At 46.5% G+C, this 19895-nt stretch overlaps 1 protein-coding gene across 1 annotated transcript in view; it reads left to right on the top strand.

Moving 5' to 3' along the window:
* The window catches only part of FRMPD2 (FERM and PDZ domain containing 2), a 161744-nt gene that overhangs the window by 72748 nt on the left and 69101 nt on the right, over positions 1-19895 (top strand). Inside the window, exons 18-26 of the mRNA XM_065553623.1 lie at positions 1698-1883; positions 3177-3333; positions 7589-7799; positions 10198-10301; positions 11723-11821; positions 14439-14546; positions 14659-14775; positions 16217-16452; positions 18282-18390. Coding sequence (XP_065409695.1) covers positions 1698-1883; positions 3177-3333; positions 7589-7799; positions 10198-10301; positions 11723-11821; positions 14439-14546; positions 14659-14775; positions 16217-16452; positions 18282-18390 — 1327 coding nt within the window. The remainder of the gene's footprint in view (positions 1-1697; positions 1884-3176; positions 3334-7588; positions 7800-10197; positions 10302-11722; positions 11822-14438; positions 14547-14658; positions 14776-16216; positions 16453-18281; positions 18391-19895) is intronic.

Below are 19895 nucleotides of genomic sequence, written 5' to 3'. Positions count from 1 at the left end.
CTCTTCTCCATTAGCTGCAGAAAGTATTCCTGGTGTTTCATGTTGTTTGTTGATTCTCATGGTATTAGTTTTCTTGGTGGTGATTAATGACCATCCCATCATGCATAGAAAATCCAGTGAAGAAAAATAGCTTTGTTAGTCTGTGTTTCAATGACGATGTCTGTATAAAGTGTCACCAACATGCCATACGCTCGGTGAGAAAATTAGTGCATAAAGCAAGGACATGCAAATTCTTCCTCCAAATATGAAACGGGATTTAAAGACTAAGGCCAAGATTTAGCTATTGGTTTTGAAGGCCTCAGATTTTGTGTGCCCAGTTTGACTCACCGTAAACGGTCCTGATTCTCAAAGGACAGACGCTGAGCACGTTCTGAAAACCAGGCCCCTTTAAAGTGACTCATGTTGGTCTCCCAAAATATTTTGAGAAGCTTGGGCTAAGAGGCTGGATTGGCCTGCTAGAGAATGGACTAGACCACAAGTTCTCAGCCTTGCTTTGGCCTACAACTCACAAAATGGATGAAAAAATCACCCTGTGGCTTGCCATATTCCACCAGCCCTTTGCAAGGGATTGTAAGATTTGAGTCACAGGATAATTGTTGAACATGTTGTGGCAGGGTGAGGAGGTGTAGAGATGTTGGGGTGAGGGGTTGTAGAATAAGGGGACAGTTGGATGCTTCTCCTACTCTACTCCAGCCTACATACTCAGCTCCGGGGCAGGGACAGTGCTGGTCCCCCCAGCTGCAGTGGCTGACTCTTTGAAGCACTACTCCCGCTCCCCTGGAGCTGAGCCTTGTGCAGGAAGGGCATGGGGCTGAACAACTGCTCTGGAATTCGGTGGAGTCCTGGTGGGAACCAAATTCCCCTCCCCGAAGCTGCTGTCAGGCTTGGCCTGCACTTTAATTAAAATTTAGCGAGCCCTGGAGCTGAGGTGAGTCAGTAGCTTGTAATGTATATTTAAAAAAAGAAAGAAGAACCATGGGGCAGTAGCTCCGAGTGAGATTACTGAAGGCAGAGAGCTGTTCTTTCCTTGACGCTAAGATTTCCAGAGGTTCTTTACGATACATAAAGCAAATTCCACTATCACATAGTGCCGGGGCAGCCTTGACTCCTGATATCAATCTCTTAGCAGTTTTAGCACTATCGGTGTGTTTACTGCATTTTGTACTGTTTTGGTCTGATCATGGGAACAAAGGCCCAGCGAAGAAGGTGGAAAGGAACAAAACTGAATGTTCGTGGAGCGGCATTAATCCCCGAGCAGACTTCTACTCAGGAATCTGCACTGTGTCTAAGTAGTAGTGATACTGAGTGCATGCATCCATTGTAATTGTCAGAGCACTGTACAGACAAGTAACGAGTCCTCACAGCCTCCCCTGTGAGGTAGGAGGGGAAGGGTTATGGCCATTTTACAGATGGGAAATTGAGGCCGGGAGAGGTGACCTGACATCCCCTAGATCAAATGGTGAGTCAGTGAGAGAGCTGGGATGAGAATTTTGAATGGGTTTCCAAGGCTTAAAGAGAGTGGGAGCACGCAAGGAAGCCACTGCTCCCCATCTCCCCTCCACATCGTCTGCCTTAGTTCCCCCTGGGTTTGCTCCTTTCTGCTCACGTCCTGGGATCGCAGCACTGGGCTCTGTGTGATATTTAGCATTCATTGCACATAACGCTGAGTAAGTGCACCCCTCTCCCTCTCTGCAAAGGTGACTCAGCAACTCCCAGAGTATGGGGTGCTGTTCCATCGGGTGTCCCAAGAGAAGAAGGCAGCCGGAGGGGACACCGTCCTGGGAATCTGTGCCAAGGGCATCATTGTGTACGAGATGAAAAACCATACCAGAATTGCCAGTTTAAGATTTCAATGGAGGGAAATGGAGAGGATTTCAGCTCACGTGAGTGTGATCCCACTGATCCCCTACCCCTCCACTCTGGGTTACTCCCCCTTGGTCTGTTCCTTTGGTAAATACAAACATCTACTTCAGAGCCAGGCTCAGAATCATTATGCACAAGACATGCCCATTTTTGACCCAGTTCAAAAAGCATTGGGATCCAGCTGTGGGGTTCTGAGCATCCTAATGCTCAGTGATGGTTGGATCTTGAGTTCTGACCCACTGCTAGGGGCTGATGTTCACGCCCTGTAAGACTGCATAACTTAGACCTGGGGAACATTTTTTCATGCAAAACCTTTTTTGGACAAAAATGCATATTGAGGTCAACCCAAACAGTTCACAAATTTGAGCCAATTTCAGTCAGGGGAGGGAGGGAAAGTTTTTTTGGGGGAAAATGTCAGAATTTTTTGTTTTGGAATTTCCCCCCGTTTTCATAAATTCCAAGGCCAAATCTTGGAGAAAAACATCCTATAAAACCATGTGAAAATGTGTTAATGCCCCCCACCTCCAGAAATGAAACAAAATATTTCATTTGATCCCACATTAATTTTTTTCTTTTTTTACTTTTTTAATTTGGCCACCAAACTGAACAATCAGCTATTCACGTGCCTCTAGCATAGCCCTCAGCGTGGGCCATAGCAGAGGGATTCTATCAGACAGCTGGTAGCCTGCTGCTCTAACCCATATCCATTTCTCTCTCCCCTCTTCTCTCTACCTTTCCCTTTTTTTGACCCTTCTGCTACTGTATTGGGCCACTGTGGCAATTGTCCCTTCCTCTCTCAGATCCTTCTCTCTGTCCGTCCCTCTTCCCCCCCCCCCTCTATATGCTGATGTGCTATGAACAGTGTTGTGGGACTGCAATACCACCCCCCACCCCGCCATGGCATTCTGACATTAGAAGTGTATCAGCCAATCACCACACAGCCATCCACTCCCTTCCCACCATTAGCCTGCTTGCCCCTTTAATGCATTTGCAGTCTGCAGTCCGACTGGCTAAAATGTCATCATTCTTAGGTCCAAGTTTTCTCATGCCTACTGATCCTGCTGCCACTGAAGTCCATGTCAGAAGTCCCACTGATTTCAATGGATGTCAGGATAGGACCCAAATGCAAATGAGTGACACCCCACTCACCCATATCAGAGTTGTGGAAGGAGTTCATTGCACTTACAGAGCATACACCCAGGCCAGATATATGCCTGGACAAACTAATATGATTCTGTTGGGAAGCTTTGCATTCCCCTGGGTAATGTCCTGGGTGGAATATAAAGTGAAAGGTGCATTTTTATTTCCTTTAGAGAAGAAAGTTCATGATCGAAAGCAACTTCAGTGGCAAAAAACACATGTTCGTCACCGACACGGCAAAGACTTGTAAATATATACTGGACCTCTGCTCTGCCCAGCACAAATTTAATGCTCAGATGCATTCCAGGCAGCTTCAGCAAGCTTCGTCTGGTGAGTGTCATAGATACTGTCTGTCACACGGGGAATAGGCAAGGGCAGATTTGGTAAGGAATGGAGGAAGCTCAAGGAGAGGAGAAATGCCAGCTGGGTAGGCACTGAGCTGGGAATCAGAAGATCTGGGTTTGCCATTTGGCTCCACCACAAACTTCCCATGGGCCTTGTGCAATCAGTTCATCTCACTCTGACTCAATTGTCCCTCTGTAATGTTTCCTGATCTCACAGGGGTTGGGGGCTGTGAGGCTGAATTAACATCTGGGAGGTGCTCTGGTGACGTGTGCCATAAAACTAGGTTAGTATGAAATAAGCTTTATTATACTTAGCTGCAGGAACTCTGCTGGGAATTTTAAGGACAACAGATCAGATCTAGCCCTGGTGCAAGCAGAGACATGTTCCATTGCAGTCAATGGCTGTTGTGCCTACTTGTGCAAGGGCTGAATTTAGTCCATTAGGAATTTTTTGCCTGAGTGAGGACCAAAAGTGAGGTTTACTTGGTCCTGTTTCAGCGCAGGGGGCTGGACCTGATGACTTCTCAGGTCCCTTCCTGCCTGACATTTCTATGATGTTATATAGCACTCTGCATCCACAGTTCTCAAAGTATTCTGCAAAGGTGGGTAAATGTAATATATGGGGAAACTGAGGCAGAGACGAGAGGGAAATAACTTGGCCAAGGTTTCACTACCTCTATTGATTTCAGTGGATCTACACCAATTCACAGCTGAGGATCTGGCCCACTGACTTCAATGGAGTTATGCCAATTTCTTGCAAGCTCCAGATTTGGCCCTGTGAGTCAGTGGCAGAGCTAGGAACCCTGACTCTCATAGGAGTTTGCTAGCCATTAGGTCAGACTGCCCCTCTCTCGAGTGGAAGTGTTGCATGCTGGGCAATGAAGTTATATCATGGGCACAGAATGGTTAATATCTTAATCAGTTTATTTCCAAAATTCTTTCATAGGAGACAAAGTTCTTGTTGAACAACTTAATTAACAGGAAATCACTCTGCAGAGCTGTTAGAAAGAAGCAGAAAGGAGGCTTATGTCTAGGTCCCTACAAAATTCTCGGCCATGAAAAATGCATCATGGACTGAAATCTGATCTCCCCTGTGAAATTTGGTCTTTTGTGTGCTTTTACCCTATATGATGCAGATTTCATGGGGGGAGAGGGGGAGGAGACCAGTGTTTCTCAAATTGGGGGTCCTGACCCAAAAAGGAGTTGCAGGGGGGTCAGAAGGTTATTTTAGGGGTGTTGTGGTATTGCCATCCTTACTTCTGCGCAGCCTTCACAGCCGGGTGGCTGGAGAGCGGCGGCTATTGGCAGCACTTCGCCAGCAGCAGCACAGAGGTAAGGGTAGCAGTGCCGCAACCCCCCCGACAATATCCTTGTGACCCCCCCCACACACAACTCCTTTTTGCGTCAGGACCCCTACAATTACAACACTGTGAAATTTCAGATCTAAATAGCTGAAATCATGAAATTTATATTTTTAAAATCCCATGACTGTGAAATTGACCAAAATGGACCCTGAATTTGGTAGGGCCCTACTTATGTCCATGGAACCCCCTGTGTCTTAAGGTTCCTTTTATTTCTGATTTAATGCCAGGAAGCTGTGATCTGCAGTGTACAAATGAGACCTGAGATTGAACCATCAGGCTTGTTGAGCAGCAATATTCTGTAATGAAAATGATTACATTCAAGATATGAGGGAGCAAAATTAATTAGGAGGCAGGAAAATTATAATGCAAGCCCTGATTACAAGCATTTCAAATCACAGACTGTTCAGTCTTTTGCAAGCAATTAGCCTGATGGGCTGGGGCAGTGGATCCTGAGTGCAGAGTTAGCTTTTCCTTGTGGGTCCTCCTGGATGGATTGGTTCTTTGAAGCAGGCAGCAGTGACCCTTGTTCAGAATTAGACCCTCTTTGCAACCCAGCGCAGGTCTTTCCCCAGCAAGGCAGAATCCCTTCCACCCGAGTGGCTAGGAGAGCTTTCCTTTTACTGCTGCCTGGCTCAGATGCATCCGCCACATTTTCTGCAGATCTTAATGCAGCTCCCAGACTCAGCCATCACTATGGCAACTCTCAGGCTTTGCTGCGAAGATGGACAGTTAACCCTTTCAACGCCTCTTAACAAATGCCTCTGATCAAACCCACTGAGGAAACGGGCAGCCTAGGTGTAATGAAACTAAAAACATTCCAGAGGGCTACAAAAATGTCTAGTAGTGGGAGGCACTGGAGATCAGGGTCAAACAGGCAGGGCCGGCTCTAGCTTTTTTGCTGCCCCAAGCAGCAAAAAAAAGTGCCGCCCCCCAGACCGAGCGCCGGGCCGCGCCGCCCCCCCCCAGCCGAGCGCCGCGCCCCCCCCCGCTGAGCACCGCCGGAACCCCCCCCAGAGCGCCGCCCCCCCGTGCCGAGCGCCGCCGGAACCCCCCCCCGAGCGCCGAGCCCCACGACGCCCCCCAGCGCCGGAGCCCGCCGCCGAGCACCGCCAGAACCCCCTTCCAGCACCGCGCCCGCGCCGCCACCTCGCCGAGCCCCGCGCAACCGGAGCCCGCCCCCCCCCGCGCCGAGCGCCGCCGGAACCCCCCCCCCCCGAGCGCCGAGCCCCACGACGCCCCCCCGCCGCTGGAGCCCGCCTCCGCCCCCTGCCAAGCGCCGCTGGAACCCCCTCCCGCGCCGCACCCCCCCCCCCCGAGCGCCGAGCCCCGCGCTGCCGGAGCCCACCCCCGCCGAGCAGCGCCGCTCCCGCGCCGCCCCCCTTGCCGAGCCCCGCGCAACCGGAGCCCGCCCCCCCAGCGCCGCGCCACGCCACGCCGCCGGAGCGCCCCCCCCCCACAGAATGCCGCGCCGCGCTCCCCCCGCCGCCCCTTACCAGGTGCCGCCCCAAGCATGTGCTTGGGTGCCTGGTGCCTAGAGCCGGCCCTGCAAACAGGGGAGGGAGTGGGGAATGTGCAGCCATATTGATTTCCAGCCCTCCAACTTGCAACTCGCATCGTCATGGCAGCAGGGTTTCTGTTGTACTTCTAGGTGTGTCCTTAACTATCAGCTGCCCCCAAGTCCACTTTAAGGGGTATTCCAGCCCATTGAGAGGGAACCTGAATAAATTAATATTGACTCCGTCAGCTTTAAATTATATCCAGACTTTCCTTGGGCCTGGAGGCAGGGATGTAAATAGATTAATAGAATTCCCATGGCAGAAGAGACCACTGGGACCATCTAGTCTGATCTCCTGCCTATCACAGGCCAGAGAATTGCCCCACAACAATTCCTAGCGCAGAGCTTTTAGGAAAAAATATCCAGTCTTGATTTAATAATTGCCAGTGATGGAGAATCCACTGCAATCCTTGGTAAGTTGTTCCAATGGTTAATTAACCTCACTGTTAAAAATTGACACCTGATTTCCAGTCTGAATTTGCCTAACTTCAGCTTCCAGCCATTGGAGTGTTTCAGACCTTTCTCTGTTAAACTGAAGAGCTCATTATCCAATGGTTGTTCCCGATGTAGATACTTAGACTGTGATCAAGTCACCCCTTAACCATCTCTTTATTAAGCTAGAGTTCCTTCAGTCTATTACTATAATAAGGAATGTTTTCTAATCTTTCAGTCATTCTTATGACTCTTCCCTGACCCCTCTCCAGTGCTGCAGATCCCAAATCTGGCTATCAATAAGGAATTGGTGGTTTCACTTAGAGGTGCAAAGTTAGATGTCATTCACTGCCACCAAAATAATCCCTTCCTCACTAGTACAGAGTGTGCAGGGCTGAGGACCAGCTCCCTGATCCCTCTCTGATGTCGTGGGAGCATGTCTCCTCAGATACACATGTGTTGGGCTGGTGGCCCATGAAACAGGTGAGCCTCAGCTGATCATAGCTGCTCCAGACCTCTGCAGACAGAACCTTCCAGTTCCATTGACAGATTTTTTAAATGTCTGTTTCAGAGATGCATTCAGGTTTAATGGGGCTGCACACTGCATCTTTCTTAGTGGAGACTGAATTTGCAGCTAAATTCACATGAATGAAAGCCAAATCCAAATGAAAAACACAATACCTCCTGTGATATAATAGAAAATGCTTGAAAACCCTTTCTCACACTCCAGCCTCTCGATAGTTTTAGGAATATCAGAACAACTATATATAATGTCAGGCTTTTTGTAAGGCTGGTATGTTGAAAAGGCTAGACAGAAAGCAGTTCTGAACATAAAAGGCTGGAAGAAAGTCAGTAGATTGATCATTTTCTCATTTGCCCTTCTCCCTCAGAGGACAGCAAGTTTATGGAAATAGTCAAATCAAATTCTGCTTATGCAACTCAGAACGAACATCTTGCCCTGATTCAGAGACTGTCCTGCTCAGAAAATGTGCTGTATGGGGCCAACCTGGAGCATATGTCTGCTGGGATGATGAGCAAGTCTTGCGATAACCTCAGTGTGGAAACCAACAATGGGATTGGGGACAAAAGCAATCTAGGCAGGTGAGTTTAAATTGGCCTTTTCCTCTGAATGGGACTAAAAGCAGATGTTGGTCAGCAACTGGGCTTGTGATTATTACCTAAAACCTTTGTCTGACAGGGTGTCAGATTCTAGGACCCTGCATGGAGGTGCAGTGTTACTTTTGCTGATTTACTCTGATGTCAGACCAGGAGGGTCCTATTAGCTCCAATCTTGGAGCATATAAAGGTTTGAAAATCTCTGAGCCAGAGCGGACTAGGGGCAGACACAGAAGAGGTCCTGTAGTGAGAAACCCTAGAAAGCAGCCAAATTTAGGAGAAAACTTAGGTTTATATTTTATTGTTAATTAAGCTAATAAAGGCAAAGAGAGATCTCGTGTGTGCATACTCTATATGGAGCACGGTGGGAACTCTGCCTGGACTTGTGTGGTTAAAGTTACTTGGCCTTTTCTGTAGTGTCATACAACCCCACTTCACAATATGCTTCCACCAAAGTGCATCCTCTCCCTTCAGATGTTAACTTGTGAGGCATTCCACCTACAGTGACCACCCACCACCTTGCTTCTCTGCTGTCCTCTTCTCTACCAATTTGTACTATGGGCAGGGGACTTATTTGTTTAGCACCAGTTTCCTGCTCTACACCACATGGTCTAGTCATAATAACAATGTCCCTAGGCTTTGCTGCCATTTGGGCTGAAATTAACTAGTTTGTTTCAGGTCACTGCAGACTTCTTTCAGGTCCCTTGCTTCAGAGCCAGCCTGTACCCTTAGTTAATATTTGTATTGTGTTCATGCCCAAAGGCCGCACCCATCAGGATAGGTTCTCTGTTGGGTTAGGTGCTGTACATACACAGAGGAAGACAAAGAGCAAACAATCTAACAAGTAAGAACTTGAGTCAGAACTGGTGTCACGTTCGTTTCCAGACACAAAGAGCAACCCGTTTATTTTCGGACTGAATGCCATTAATTTTGGATTAAGGGAAACAATGAAGAAAAGAAAGAACAAAAGTGAAGTCTTCACGAGAAAGCACAGTGTGTGTGTCTCCTCTGTGACAGGTAGCATTTGGCCTGAATGCACCAGGGCAGGGTGTTTAGTCTGAAGAAGAGAAGGTGGAGTGGGGACATAACAGTCTTCAAATACGTAAAATGTTGTTATAAAGAGGAGCGTGATAAATTGTTCTCCTGATCCACTGAGGACAGGACAAGAAGCAATGAGCTTAAATTGCAGCAAGGGAGGTTTAGTTTGGACCTTAGGAAAAACTTCTTAACTGTCAGGTAGTTAAGCTCTGAAACAAAATACCTAGGGAGGTTGTGGAATCTCTGTCATTAGAGGTTTTTAAGAACAGGTCAGAGAAATACCTGTCAGGGATGGTCTAGAATGATAATACTTAGACCTGGTTCAGTGCCGGGGACTCAGTCCCTTCCCGTCCTTCTATGATTCTATGTTTAAAGGTGCAGTACACAGAAAACAGAATGAGAGCATCTCCTTTCATTGACATTACTACATGCACCAATGTGTGGGTGGTTGCTGTAGCTGCACAGGGCTCCTGAGGCCTTTAAGAGATTTGAATGCCATCTGAAGTGCTATGAAGTAGAACAAAGCCTCAGAAGAGAGAGGATCACTATAGAGTCCCCCCACTCCAGGGTACTAGAGTCCCACTAGACAAGCTGGCCATATGCCGTTTCAGGCAGTCTTCCATTCTGGTCCAGTACCACTTTCCCAGTGGCTGGTAGGGGTACCCAGCCCTGCCTGCTACTAAGGGTTCCAGCCCAGGGACCATATGTGTAGCAATCCAGGTCTGCTCAGTCTCAGAACCTGTTGCTGTTTCCCCAGACCCCTTCTACTCCACCTATCTATCTCCTTGCCTATCTCTGGGAGCGTCCTCTGCTCCCCTTCTTGGCCTTTCACTGGACTCCCCAGTCCAGGGCAGGAACCCAGCGTTTACTCTCCCCCTGGATCTTCTCCTTGTCCCTGGCCAGCTCCCTTTCCCTCTAGGGAGTGACTGCAGCCCTCCTTCCTGCTTTCACTTCCTGGCTTTACACTCCTAGCCCAGCTCCTTCCCGAGCTGGGCTTTACCTACCATTCATGCTTAGCAATTCCTGGTTCCCCTCCAGGTGCAGCGTCCATGGTTAACTGGCTCCTTCGGGCCGACATTAACCCGCTCAGGGCTTGTGTGTGGTAGACACCCCATAGCAGTCCTTTAATGAACGGTTGAGTAGTGGATATCAATTGAAAGCTAATGCGAGCCAGACTAAGCCCAGCCTTCTCTGATAAGGAGATCTAGTGGCCTGAGCATATGTACGGATCCAGGAATTTCTCTGTTCCCATCTTGGCTCTGACCTGCTTTGGAAAGTTTTTAGAAGATGGAGAGTGCTGTTGTTGATTTGTTACATTAATGTCAGTCTCCTTTGTTGCCCCTAGCTCCCACTCTGGATTGTCCCAGTCAGAAGTACACATTAGTTTGAATGAAAAACGACGGAGTTATGACTATCTCTCTATCCATTCAACACCAAATACAGCCAGCAGTGAGTATGCTAGTCTGTGACGCACTCAGAGTGCAGCAGTGATCTGAAAAGGAAACATAACAACTGGCACCATGGGGCTCCAGGTTCATCATGTCTCAATGATGGCAGATCAGATGTACTCACTTTACAATGTAAAAGATTGTTGTTCTCACGCTCAGGCCTGCAAACTAACCCTGGGCTCAGCGACTCAAGCTGGGTTCTTTATTCCCCCTGCATTGACACTAGTAATAAGGGCCCGGCAGGCTATTCCTCCAGTGATGCCCCATTGTCTTCAGTGAGGTTGCTTAGTTGTATCTAAATGCCTGACATGAAGCAGCGCAGGTGTCAGTAAGGGTGGAATTTGGCTTTCCAATGGAAATATAATAACAATTCTGTAGTTGATGCCTGAGGCGGCAGAGAACACAGCTCCTCCTTCTATGCCTGTGCTGGCACTGCAGAGGTAAAAAGCCATAGAAACCGATGTTAGGCATTGAAGTCAGCAACTCTGACTCTCAGACACGCCGGGGGCGATAAGATGAAGATGTCATTTTTACACAGACCCTTTTCAGAGCAGAGCCACATTTTCAATGTCCACATTGCAGTAAGTGACATGGTATGACCCCAACCAAAAAGCCATCGCCACAACTGGTGCTATTTGGATCCTATAACAGCACCTGCCTCCTCAGCCAGCAGGAAGGGCATGGAGATGAAGGCCCCGATTTGAGAAAGCGCTTTGGCGTTGCTGCACTCGGCATGGCAATGCCTAACTGATTTAGGAGCCAAAATCTCATTTTCAACAAGGATGGCAGCCAAAATCCCATTGATAGTCGATGGTACTTCGGCTGCTAAATCTGCTAGGTGTTGCAATGCTGAGCGCAGCAAAAGCTAAATGCCTTTTATGATCCCAGGCCTTAGGCGTAGTGGGATTTGGATACCTAATTCCCATAACCTCCTTTAAAGATCCCAGCCTGGCCCCGCCCCCTTACTGCTATTTATTCTTTATATTATCAGCACCAGTCATGGACCAGGCCCCCACTGTGCAAGGCACGGTACATTTCCAGGTGTATTACAGTAGTGTCTAGTAGTCCCAGTCATGGACTGGGACCCTCTTGTGCTCTATTAACACAGAACAAAAAGATGGTCCCTGACTGTCTAAATAGAAGTGGTCCCTCCAAGTGAGGGGAAATATGTATAGGTGGGACATTGTGGGGGAAGCTTGAACTGTAGTGCTTACCCGTTCTGTAGCTACATACAGGATGCCAGTCTCCAGGGCTCTCCATCTAGCACCTCTCATTTCCAGCATATTCATGTAAAAAAAGGAATAATGCTGTTGAAATTAAGAGGAAAGCGTCTTAACTCCTAAACACCTGTATGGTCAAAGAATGTAAGTGTCCTCCCCTTGTCTGAACTTGTCTATTTATTCCAGCTGTTTGTTTCTGCAGCCCCAAGTTCCCCAGTCAACCAAAGAGAGAATGCGCTGTCTGGATTAGAAAGAGAAATCATTTGTGTCACCTTAAAACGAGATCCTAAAAATGGCTTTGGTGAGTAAGGGGCATGAATGGTATGTTTGTTACCAGGACTGTCCGACCTTTAGATGTACTTCTTTCTTTCTTTTCAATACAGTTTTTAGACATCTATTTAGAAAAATAAATCTGGCAAACAGGATAAGCTGTTCCCAGACTGAGTATTAGCAGTTACAGAAATGTTGTCAATTTGTCTCTATCCAAAGGTATTTGCCGTGTGAAATTGGGCAAGTCAGTAGCTTCCTTGATTTTGCTGATCCCATGTGACTGCCAACGGTTGCATAGCACTTTGAGGTCCACAGGTTGAAAATGGCAAAACATCATTATTAGCCAGTTTTTCAGCAGGTGTAGTCAACGCACAGAAGTTTGTGGTGGCCTAATGGGGTAGGCATTGGGTGTAGAACCAAAAGCGCTAGGTTCTGGACAGACATCTGTCACCTAGGAAATGTGATTTTTTTTTTTTTTTTTAGGTTTTGTTTTGTTTAGCATTTTATGCCAACATATGACATGAATGGATGCACTGTGAAGTTATATAAGTAGCTTACTTAGCTGCATAGTGACTATGCAACCTTAACTCGGGTATTATCTGACTTTTAAATGCCCGACTGTACAACCTTAATATTATATTATGTAACACACTGGCAAAGTGTGTGCTGCATCCACTATTAGTTATTGGCTCACTAGAGGATAGCAGCCTACTACTGCAGACAGCTAACACAGTTACTCTTTGAAGTCTTAAATGACAGAGATCTGTACTGAAAGTTCTGGGTTCAAAACCAGCTGACAACCCATGTGGGGAGTTCTTAAAGTATACAGAATTATTATTTAGAGCTAAACCCAAAACTAAAGCCTGGATCCAAACAAACTTGAATCTTGTGAAAGGTCTGATCTGGATCCAGACAGCACAGCTGTGTGGTCTAGTGGGTAGAGCACTGGCCTGGGACTCAGGAGATCTGGGTTTTACTCCCAGCTATACCAAGGGGCTGCAATCGCTACCAGGCTGCTGACTGGCTGCTTGCTGGCTCCATCTGCTTCTTCGGTGGCCCTGCACCCACTCCCCATGCTGCTGCTAGAGGAAGTGAGAGCTGGGTCCAGGAAGCAGCAGTAGCGCTGAGGAAATGGATGGAGCCAGTGGGCCAGCAGTCAGTAATCTGTCCCCATCCTGCACATGTCCTGGAGGTGCTTCCTCTGGGCTGCTGCTGCCCGGATCCCATTCCCCATGCTGCTGCTTGCTGCGCAGGGGCAGTGAGAGCACAGGGGAAGGATGAACACCTCCAGGGAGGCACAACCACCTGGACTTTTCCTGCAACCCACTGATGGGTTTGGGAAACACTGGCTTCTATGACTTGGGAGCATGGCTCTTCAGGGCCCTGATTCAGGAAAGCACCCCTATTCAGGAAGGGCACCTAAGCACTTGCGCTAAAGTCAGTGGGTCATAAGTTTGATTGTTAAAGATAATAGAGTTGATGTAATATACATAGATTTCTGTAAGGTATTTGACTTGGTACTGCCAGACATTTTGATTAAAGAACTAGAACGATATCAAATTAACATGGCAGACATTAAGTGGATTAAACACTGGCTAACTGATAGGTCTCAAAATGTAACTGTAAATGGGGAATCATCATCGAACAGGACGGTTTCCAGTGGGGTCCCCCAGGGATTGGTTCTTGGCCCTAAGCTATTTAACATCTTTATCAATGACATAGAAGAAAACATAAAATCGTCACTGATAAAGTTTGCAGATGACACAAAAATTGAGGGAGTGGTGAATATGAAGAGGACGGGTCAGTGATACAGAGCGATTTGGATCACTTAGTAAACTGGATGCAAGCAAATACTGTGCGTTTTAATACAGCTAAATGTAAAGGTGTACCACTAGGGACAACGAATATTGGCCATACTCAAACTAGGTGGGGGGACTCTTTCCTAGGAAGCGTTAATTCTGAAAAAGATTTGAGGGTTATGGTGGATAATCAGCTGAACATGAGCTCCCAGCATGACACTGTGGCCAAAAGGGCTAATGCAGTCCTGGGATGCATAAACAGGGGAATCTTGAGTAGGAGACGAGACATTATTTTACCTCTGTATTTTGCACTGGTTCAACTGCTACTGGAACTGCTGTGTCCAGTGGGGAACAAATATTTAATAATCAACTCTTCAGTCTAACAGAGAAAGGTCTAACACGAGTCAACAGCTAGAAATTGAAGCTAGACAAATTCAGACTGGAAATAAGGTGTATGTTTTTAACGGTGAGAGTAATTAACCATCGGAACAATGTCCATCACTGACAAATTTTAAATCGAGATTGGCTGTTTTTCTAAAAGATCTGTTCTGGGAATGATTTTGGGGCAGTTCTCTGGCCTGTGTTATACAGGTGATCAGACCGGATGATCACAGCGGTCCCTTCTGGCCTTAGAATATATGAATCTATGAAAAAAAAAAGTGCATACTTAAAGTTAAATGCAAACTGAAGTGCTTCCCGAACCGGGGCCTCGATGAGGCAAAATCAAAATGCTCCATTCCCCAGAGTATGTAGATAACTTATGGCAATGGAAAAGATGCTTTTGTTCTCCTAAGGTTCATTTTTCTAGCACCAGCTTTTCCAACTTCTCATGCTATCTCATTTTTGCAGGTTTTGTAATTATTGGAGGAGAAAATGTGGGGAAATTAGACCTCGGAATATTTATCGCATCAATTATCCCCGGGGGACCTGCAGACAGAGCGGGACATATCAAACCAGGTCACCATCCCCAGTTTTTAATTAGAATTCAAATGCTTTCATGGTTTAAAATGGACTGATCTGGCCTTATTTTCCCCCGTCCTGATGTGTTTTGTTTTAATCCTGTTCTTAGGGGGACGACTCATCTCCGTGAATAATGTTAGCCTCGAGGGTGTTTCTTTTAATACTGCGGTTAAAATTATACAGAATTGTCCTGATGACGTGGAACTGATCATCTCTCAACCCAAAGGTACAATAAGGCTTGGGAGGTGAATGGTTTTATGGGCCGCGGGAGTGGTTGGCTCAGGGCACTGGTAATGGGATACCTTTGGAGGCTTTTGTCTCTAAACTGCAGGTTATAATTCAGCCCAGGTTGGTAGTGAGTGCATGTGACTGCAAGTAGATACCCTGGACAGCTGTCCAGCAGTCATTGTGAAATGAGCTGATGCTCTAAGGACCTGAGCCAGCACCACAAGAGTCAATGGGAACTTGGCTGTTGACTTCTATGAATTCAGGATTGACCCCACTGTCCAGTTCTTAGTCAGCGGGTGTACACCTCGCAAACCGCCCCTCACAAGTGGCCAAGAAACGAATGTGCCGTTGAGTCTGGGCTCATAGAGTTGGTTACAAACGGCAGATTAAAACTAACCAGGGTCCAAATGCACCATACTTTGCATTCCCAGAAAACATCAGTCCCCCCATAGATACCTTAGACATCCTCCAGCTCTCTGACTCATCTTCTTTGGCCCTCCTCCATCTAATGGATCTTTCTCTCTCAGCATTCCCATAGGGTCTTGATATCTCATAGAGTAACTGCTGTATCAGGCCTGGATCCCAGCGTCCAGGTACTCAGGAGCTCATATGCCAAGGTGAAGGGCACAGTATAAGAGCCTAAATAGAGATGAGGAGAAAGTTCCTCTCTTAATCCACTCTTGGTGCTCCCTCTAGGGCCGTATTGAGGCACATTGGAAGGGTACTGTTGTAAAGCTTACACAGTTGCTACTGGCTTGTGCTTTACCTGTTCTGTGGCTATAAGGAGATTCAGTCCCCGGGGCTGTCAGACCAGCAATCAGTTCACTCAAAAGTGGGGAAAAAAACCAACTACGATGACATTTTGGACATGTAAAATCATAAAATCCTAAAGATGTTCTGCATTGGTTAAGAAAAGGTGCTTACCTTCAGAAACTACAGTATTTAATAACTAGTGATTGGTTGTATCAAAAAAGATGATATGGGTAAGAAATGTTTATAGATTGTTAAAGCAGTTGCATTATCAATCAAAATAATTAAGACAGAAATGTGATTTCCTTCATAAATCCCATCCACTCTTGCCCCTTTCAGGAGCTAATAGTTTCTTTAAAGTTCTTTTTGTACTAAAAGTTTCCATGCTCCATTTTAGTGCAAGGACAAGGTTTATTCTATTTAAAGTTTCAGCAAAATATTCTCTGAAATTTTTGAGTCCTGCAAGGGTGAAATGAATACACTTGCCCCACATTTTCTAAGCAGAAATGCTTATCTCCACAATGGCTGTATCAATATTACTCAAACTTGGCTTGTTTTGTAGATCTCATTGAGATGTCAGGACCAAGCCACTATTGAAGTTATCTACTCCTCCTGTGCCAATATATAATAATGTCTTTCTCTCCAGATTTTTGCAGTTGGCAATGTTTGTTTTTGGTCTGGTTTCATAGACATATCTGAAGAAGGACTGAATGAGGAGAAGAATTTGTCAAGAAAAAACAGCACTAGTGGGTCTGAGATCTCTTGTGCAGACAGTGGAAGAAAAAGGATTCAAGACTGTCATACAGCACCTTCCAAAGAAGTAGACATGAATACAGATGAACTTGAGAAGGTTCTTTCTTGGAATTTAGCACCAAAATTGGGTCCCAAGATTCCTGTTCTTTCAGTTGACAGCCTGGATATTGAGGTAACCACAGTTTTGATATTGCTCAGCTGTGACACTACGTCAAATAAAGAATCATAGAAATGTTAGTGGAAGGATCCATCCCCCTGCACAAAGGCAGGATTAAGTAAACCTAGATCATCTCTGACAGGTGTTTTTCTAACTTGTTCTTAATAACCTCTGATGTTAGTGATTCCACAACTTCCTTAGGTGACCTGTGCCAGTGCTTAGCAAGCCTTATAGTTAGGAAGTTTTCCTAACACGTAACCTAAATTTTTCTTGTGCAAACTAAGCTGATTCCTTCTTGTTCTACTATGACACTTCCCAGGGGTACCCAGAGTTGTGAGACACCTCGCTACCACTTGCCCTTAGCATGAGGAAGCCCTGTCTTTGCCTGCCATGGGTCAAATCCCTGACTTCACCGGCTACTGGCAACACAACCACTCCTCTCTAGACCTCATAGGCCCTGCTGTTACTCTGCAGGTTAGCGATAAGCACACTCCAATGCTCTAGCCTGCCGAGCAGCTCCCTGAAGTGTCCAACCCCAGGTCCACTGCACACTCACAATATTTGCAGATTTGCTGCTTCCAAAGGAACAATACACCCCAGGTTACCAGTTCCACCTCAGATCACCGCTCCACTTAACACGCAGAACTTATATATGTTTATAGTGAAATCAAGTATAAGTTTCTTTAACAAAGCGCAGAGATTCAAGTAATAACAGTAGACGTATTAGAAACAAATGGTTACATATAAACCAAAATCATAACACACGTTCTAGAGCCTAGATTTAATTAACAAGATATTCTCATGTCTGATAGAGTATTGTTCACCCAAAATCCTTGCAGCGTTTTAGAGCCAGGTTTGGCTGTGACCCCCCTTTCAGGAGATAGACATGCTGTCGGCTTGCCTCCTAGCTGAAGGACTCAGTGTGATTCCTTACACTCCAAGATATACAAGAACAATCCTTTGTCTTTATTCATAAATAGGAAACACCCGCTGCTGTTTGTGTCGTCTTGTCAATTTCACAATCTCTCATTTCATCACTTGCTCAGTATGCAAATAGGCATACATTATGAAGCATACAATACACAAGTGAACAGGCAGAGAGACATGTGTCTGTTACCTCCTGTCTGAAAGGAACATTTCCACGGTACATCACCTCCTGGTGACCTGCCTTAACTTCAAGACCTTGAGAACATATTTTCATTATAGATACATATATTACCCATACATACATTTTGCAATGATTACGATGACCAGTGGGCTACTGGCTCTCAGCAGACACCTCACATGCCACCCCTCAGTGCACTCTTGTGCATATATCTGACACAGGGGATCCTTGTAAAACCTATGCACCCCTTGTGCTTTCTTCCCATTGGCCCTGGGTCAAAAAATGAGGGGAAAATATTAAGGGAAAATTTTGCTTAAAAATCTTCTGATTTTGTTTGTCAAAATTTTGAAACTGGGAAATATTGGCCAAGTCTAGAGCTGGTCAAAAATTGGGGGAAAAGGTTGCATTGTTGGGGTTTTTTTCCCTATTTTTTCTGTGAAAATATCACAATTTTGATAGACGTTTTTGCAGAAAATTTCAACCAGTTCTAGAAAACCAGGGAGAAAATCTTATGGGTCTAGCCTTGACTGACCTCCCCATCTGTCTGCAGCGTGTTTTGAGCCACATTCTTCTGTGAGTGACGCTGGTGTAAATTTGGAGGAATGCTGTGGATATAAGTGGTTTTACTCTGGATTTACTCTGGCGTAAATGAGAGCATGATTGAGCCCTTTATTTCTGCTGGAATATTTTTATTGATCTCCCGTGTAACAGTCTCATTAGTGTTTATATTTTGAGACAGGAAGCCAACTCCTCTCACTTTCCACCATCTGCCGAAAGCAATTCAGATGGAATCTATTCTGTGGAGTTGGTTAAAGAAGACGGGACTCTTGGAATCAGTGTGACTGCAAGTATAATTGTTGATCTTACAATGCATCCTTAACACTGTGACATTACTCGGTACACATGGCAAAGTGTGGCTCTAAAGGAAGATGAACTGATTGCGATACCCAGCACAGGAATTTCAGCCTGAGATCCCAGTGCTTGATGAAGTGATTATAAACCATGAGTTCTAGTCATCCTGTTTCCCACCATCAGAACCCGGGCTGAGGAGCTGCAGTGGCAGAAAGTCAGCCTGGATAAAGGTTACAGCAGCATAAGCACTCTGAAACCCTAATGCAGCTGGAGACTTGAAAGTGTCAGGGTATGCCAGGGAGGGGCCTGGCCAATGCATCTTGGAAATGCACCAATTCAGAGTACACCTCTACCCCGATATAACGCGACCCGATATAACATGGGGCTGTGGACTCCGGTGGATCAAAGCAAGTTTGATATAACGCGGTTTCACCTATAATGCAGTAAGATTTTTTGGCTCCCGAGGACAGCGTTATATCGAGGTAGAGGTGTATTCCCTAGACAGCGTCTACTAGAGAGGCTACCATGGGGTCTCAGTGGGAACGTAATGTTTCCTTCCCTAGTTCAGAGGTGCCAGAGTGGGCAGAAATGGCAATGCTGCATACTATTTCACTGGGCGATAACACCCCCTACTGCATCAGGGGAATTAATCGATCGTCCCTATAGATCCAGGATCACTTCACCCGCCACTGAAAGCAGTTGCCACTGGGGTGGAAAGCAACAGCCATTTAATAGTGTGTCATAGATTTCATAGAGTTTAAGGCCAGAAGGGACCACTCTGATGCAGAGGCAGATTAGGGGTTTGTGGGGCCCTGGGCCAAAGCAAGTGGAGGCCCTTCCCCACCTCTTCTGCCTGCAGTCCCCTCCCTTCCTCCCAGCACTCCTGATGGGCAAAATGGGATTGGGGTTAGGCCCACCCCCTGCCTGGCACTCCTGTCGGGGAGTGGGGTCAGGATGCGGAGGCTTACCCCACTCCATGGCAGGAACGCCTCCACCCTGCTCCCCGGCAGGAGCGCCAAGTGGGCAGAGCGGGTCAGGTCGTGGGGGTGCCCCAGTTGGCTGGGGTCCCTAGGTATGGGCCCTGTTGACCCAGTGGCTAATCTGCCACTGCTGCGATCATCCAGTCTGACCTATGTGTAACACAGGCCAGAGAATCCCATCCTATGGCTTCAATACTTAGTGAGCCCAATAACTTGTGGCTAAAGTATATCTTCCAGAAAGGCGTCCAGTCTTGTCCACTTGAAATTGCCTGGGGATGCAGTTTGGCAGAATGGAATTAAGTGAATTTGGAATTTGCCCAAGGCCTGGGGACTAACATTTCTATTCTTGGGGAAAGTGCCGTAGGATTGTGAATGGCTCCAAGTGGTCAGGAGTCACAATCTTGTTTTTATATCTCCTCTGAAACATTAATAGCCATTGAGTGCATTGCACAGATTTATGGAGTTGGGGCTGTTAGCAGGCTTTGAGATGTAACCACATTCCCAATGGCATGGGGAGGTGT

The sequence above is a fragment of the Chrysemys picta genome, chromosome 7, assembly GCF_011386835.1.
Source record: "Chrysemys picta bellii isolate R12L10 chromosome 7, ASM1138683v2, whole genome shotgun sequence".
In the NCBI taxonomy this organism is placed as follows: Eukaryota; Metazoa; Chordata; order Testudines; family Emydidae; genus Chrysemys; species Chrysemys picta.
The sequence above is the reverse complement of the archived record's forward strand: the minus strand, read 5'-3'. Positions and strand labels throughout refer to the sequence as shown.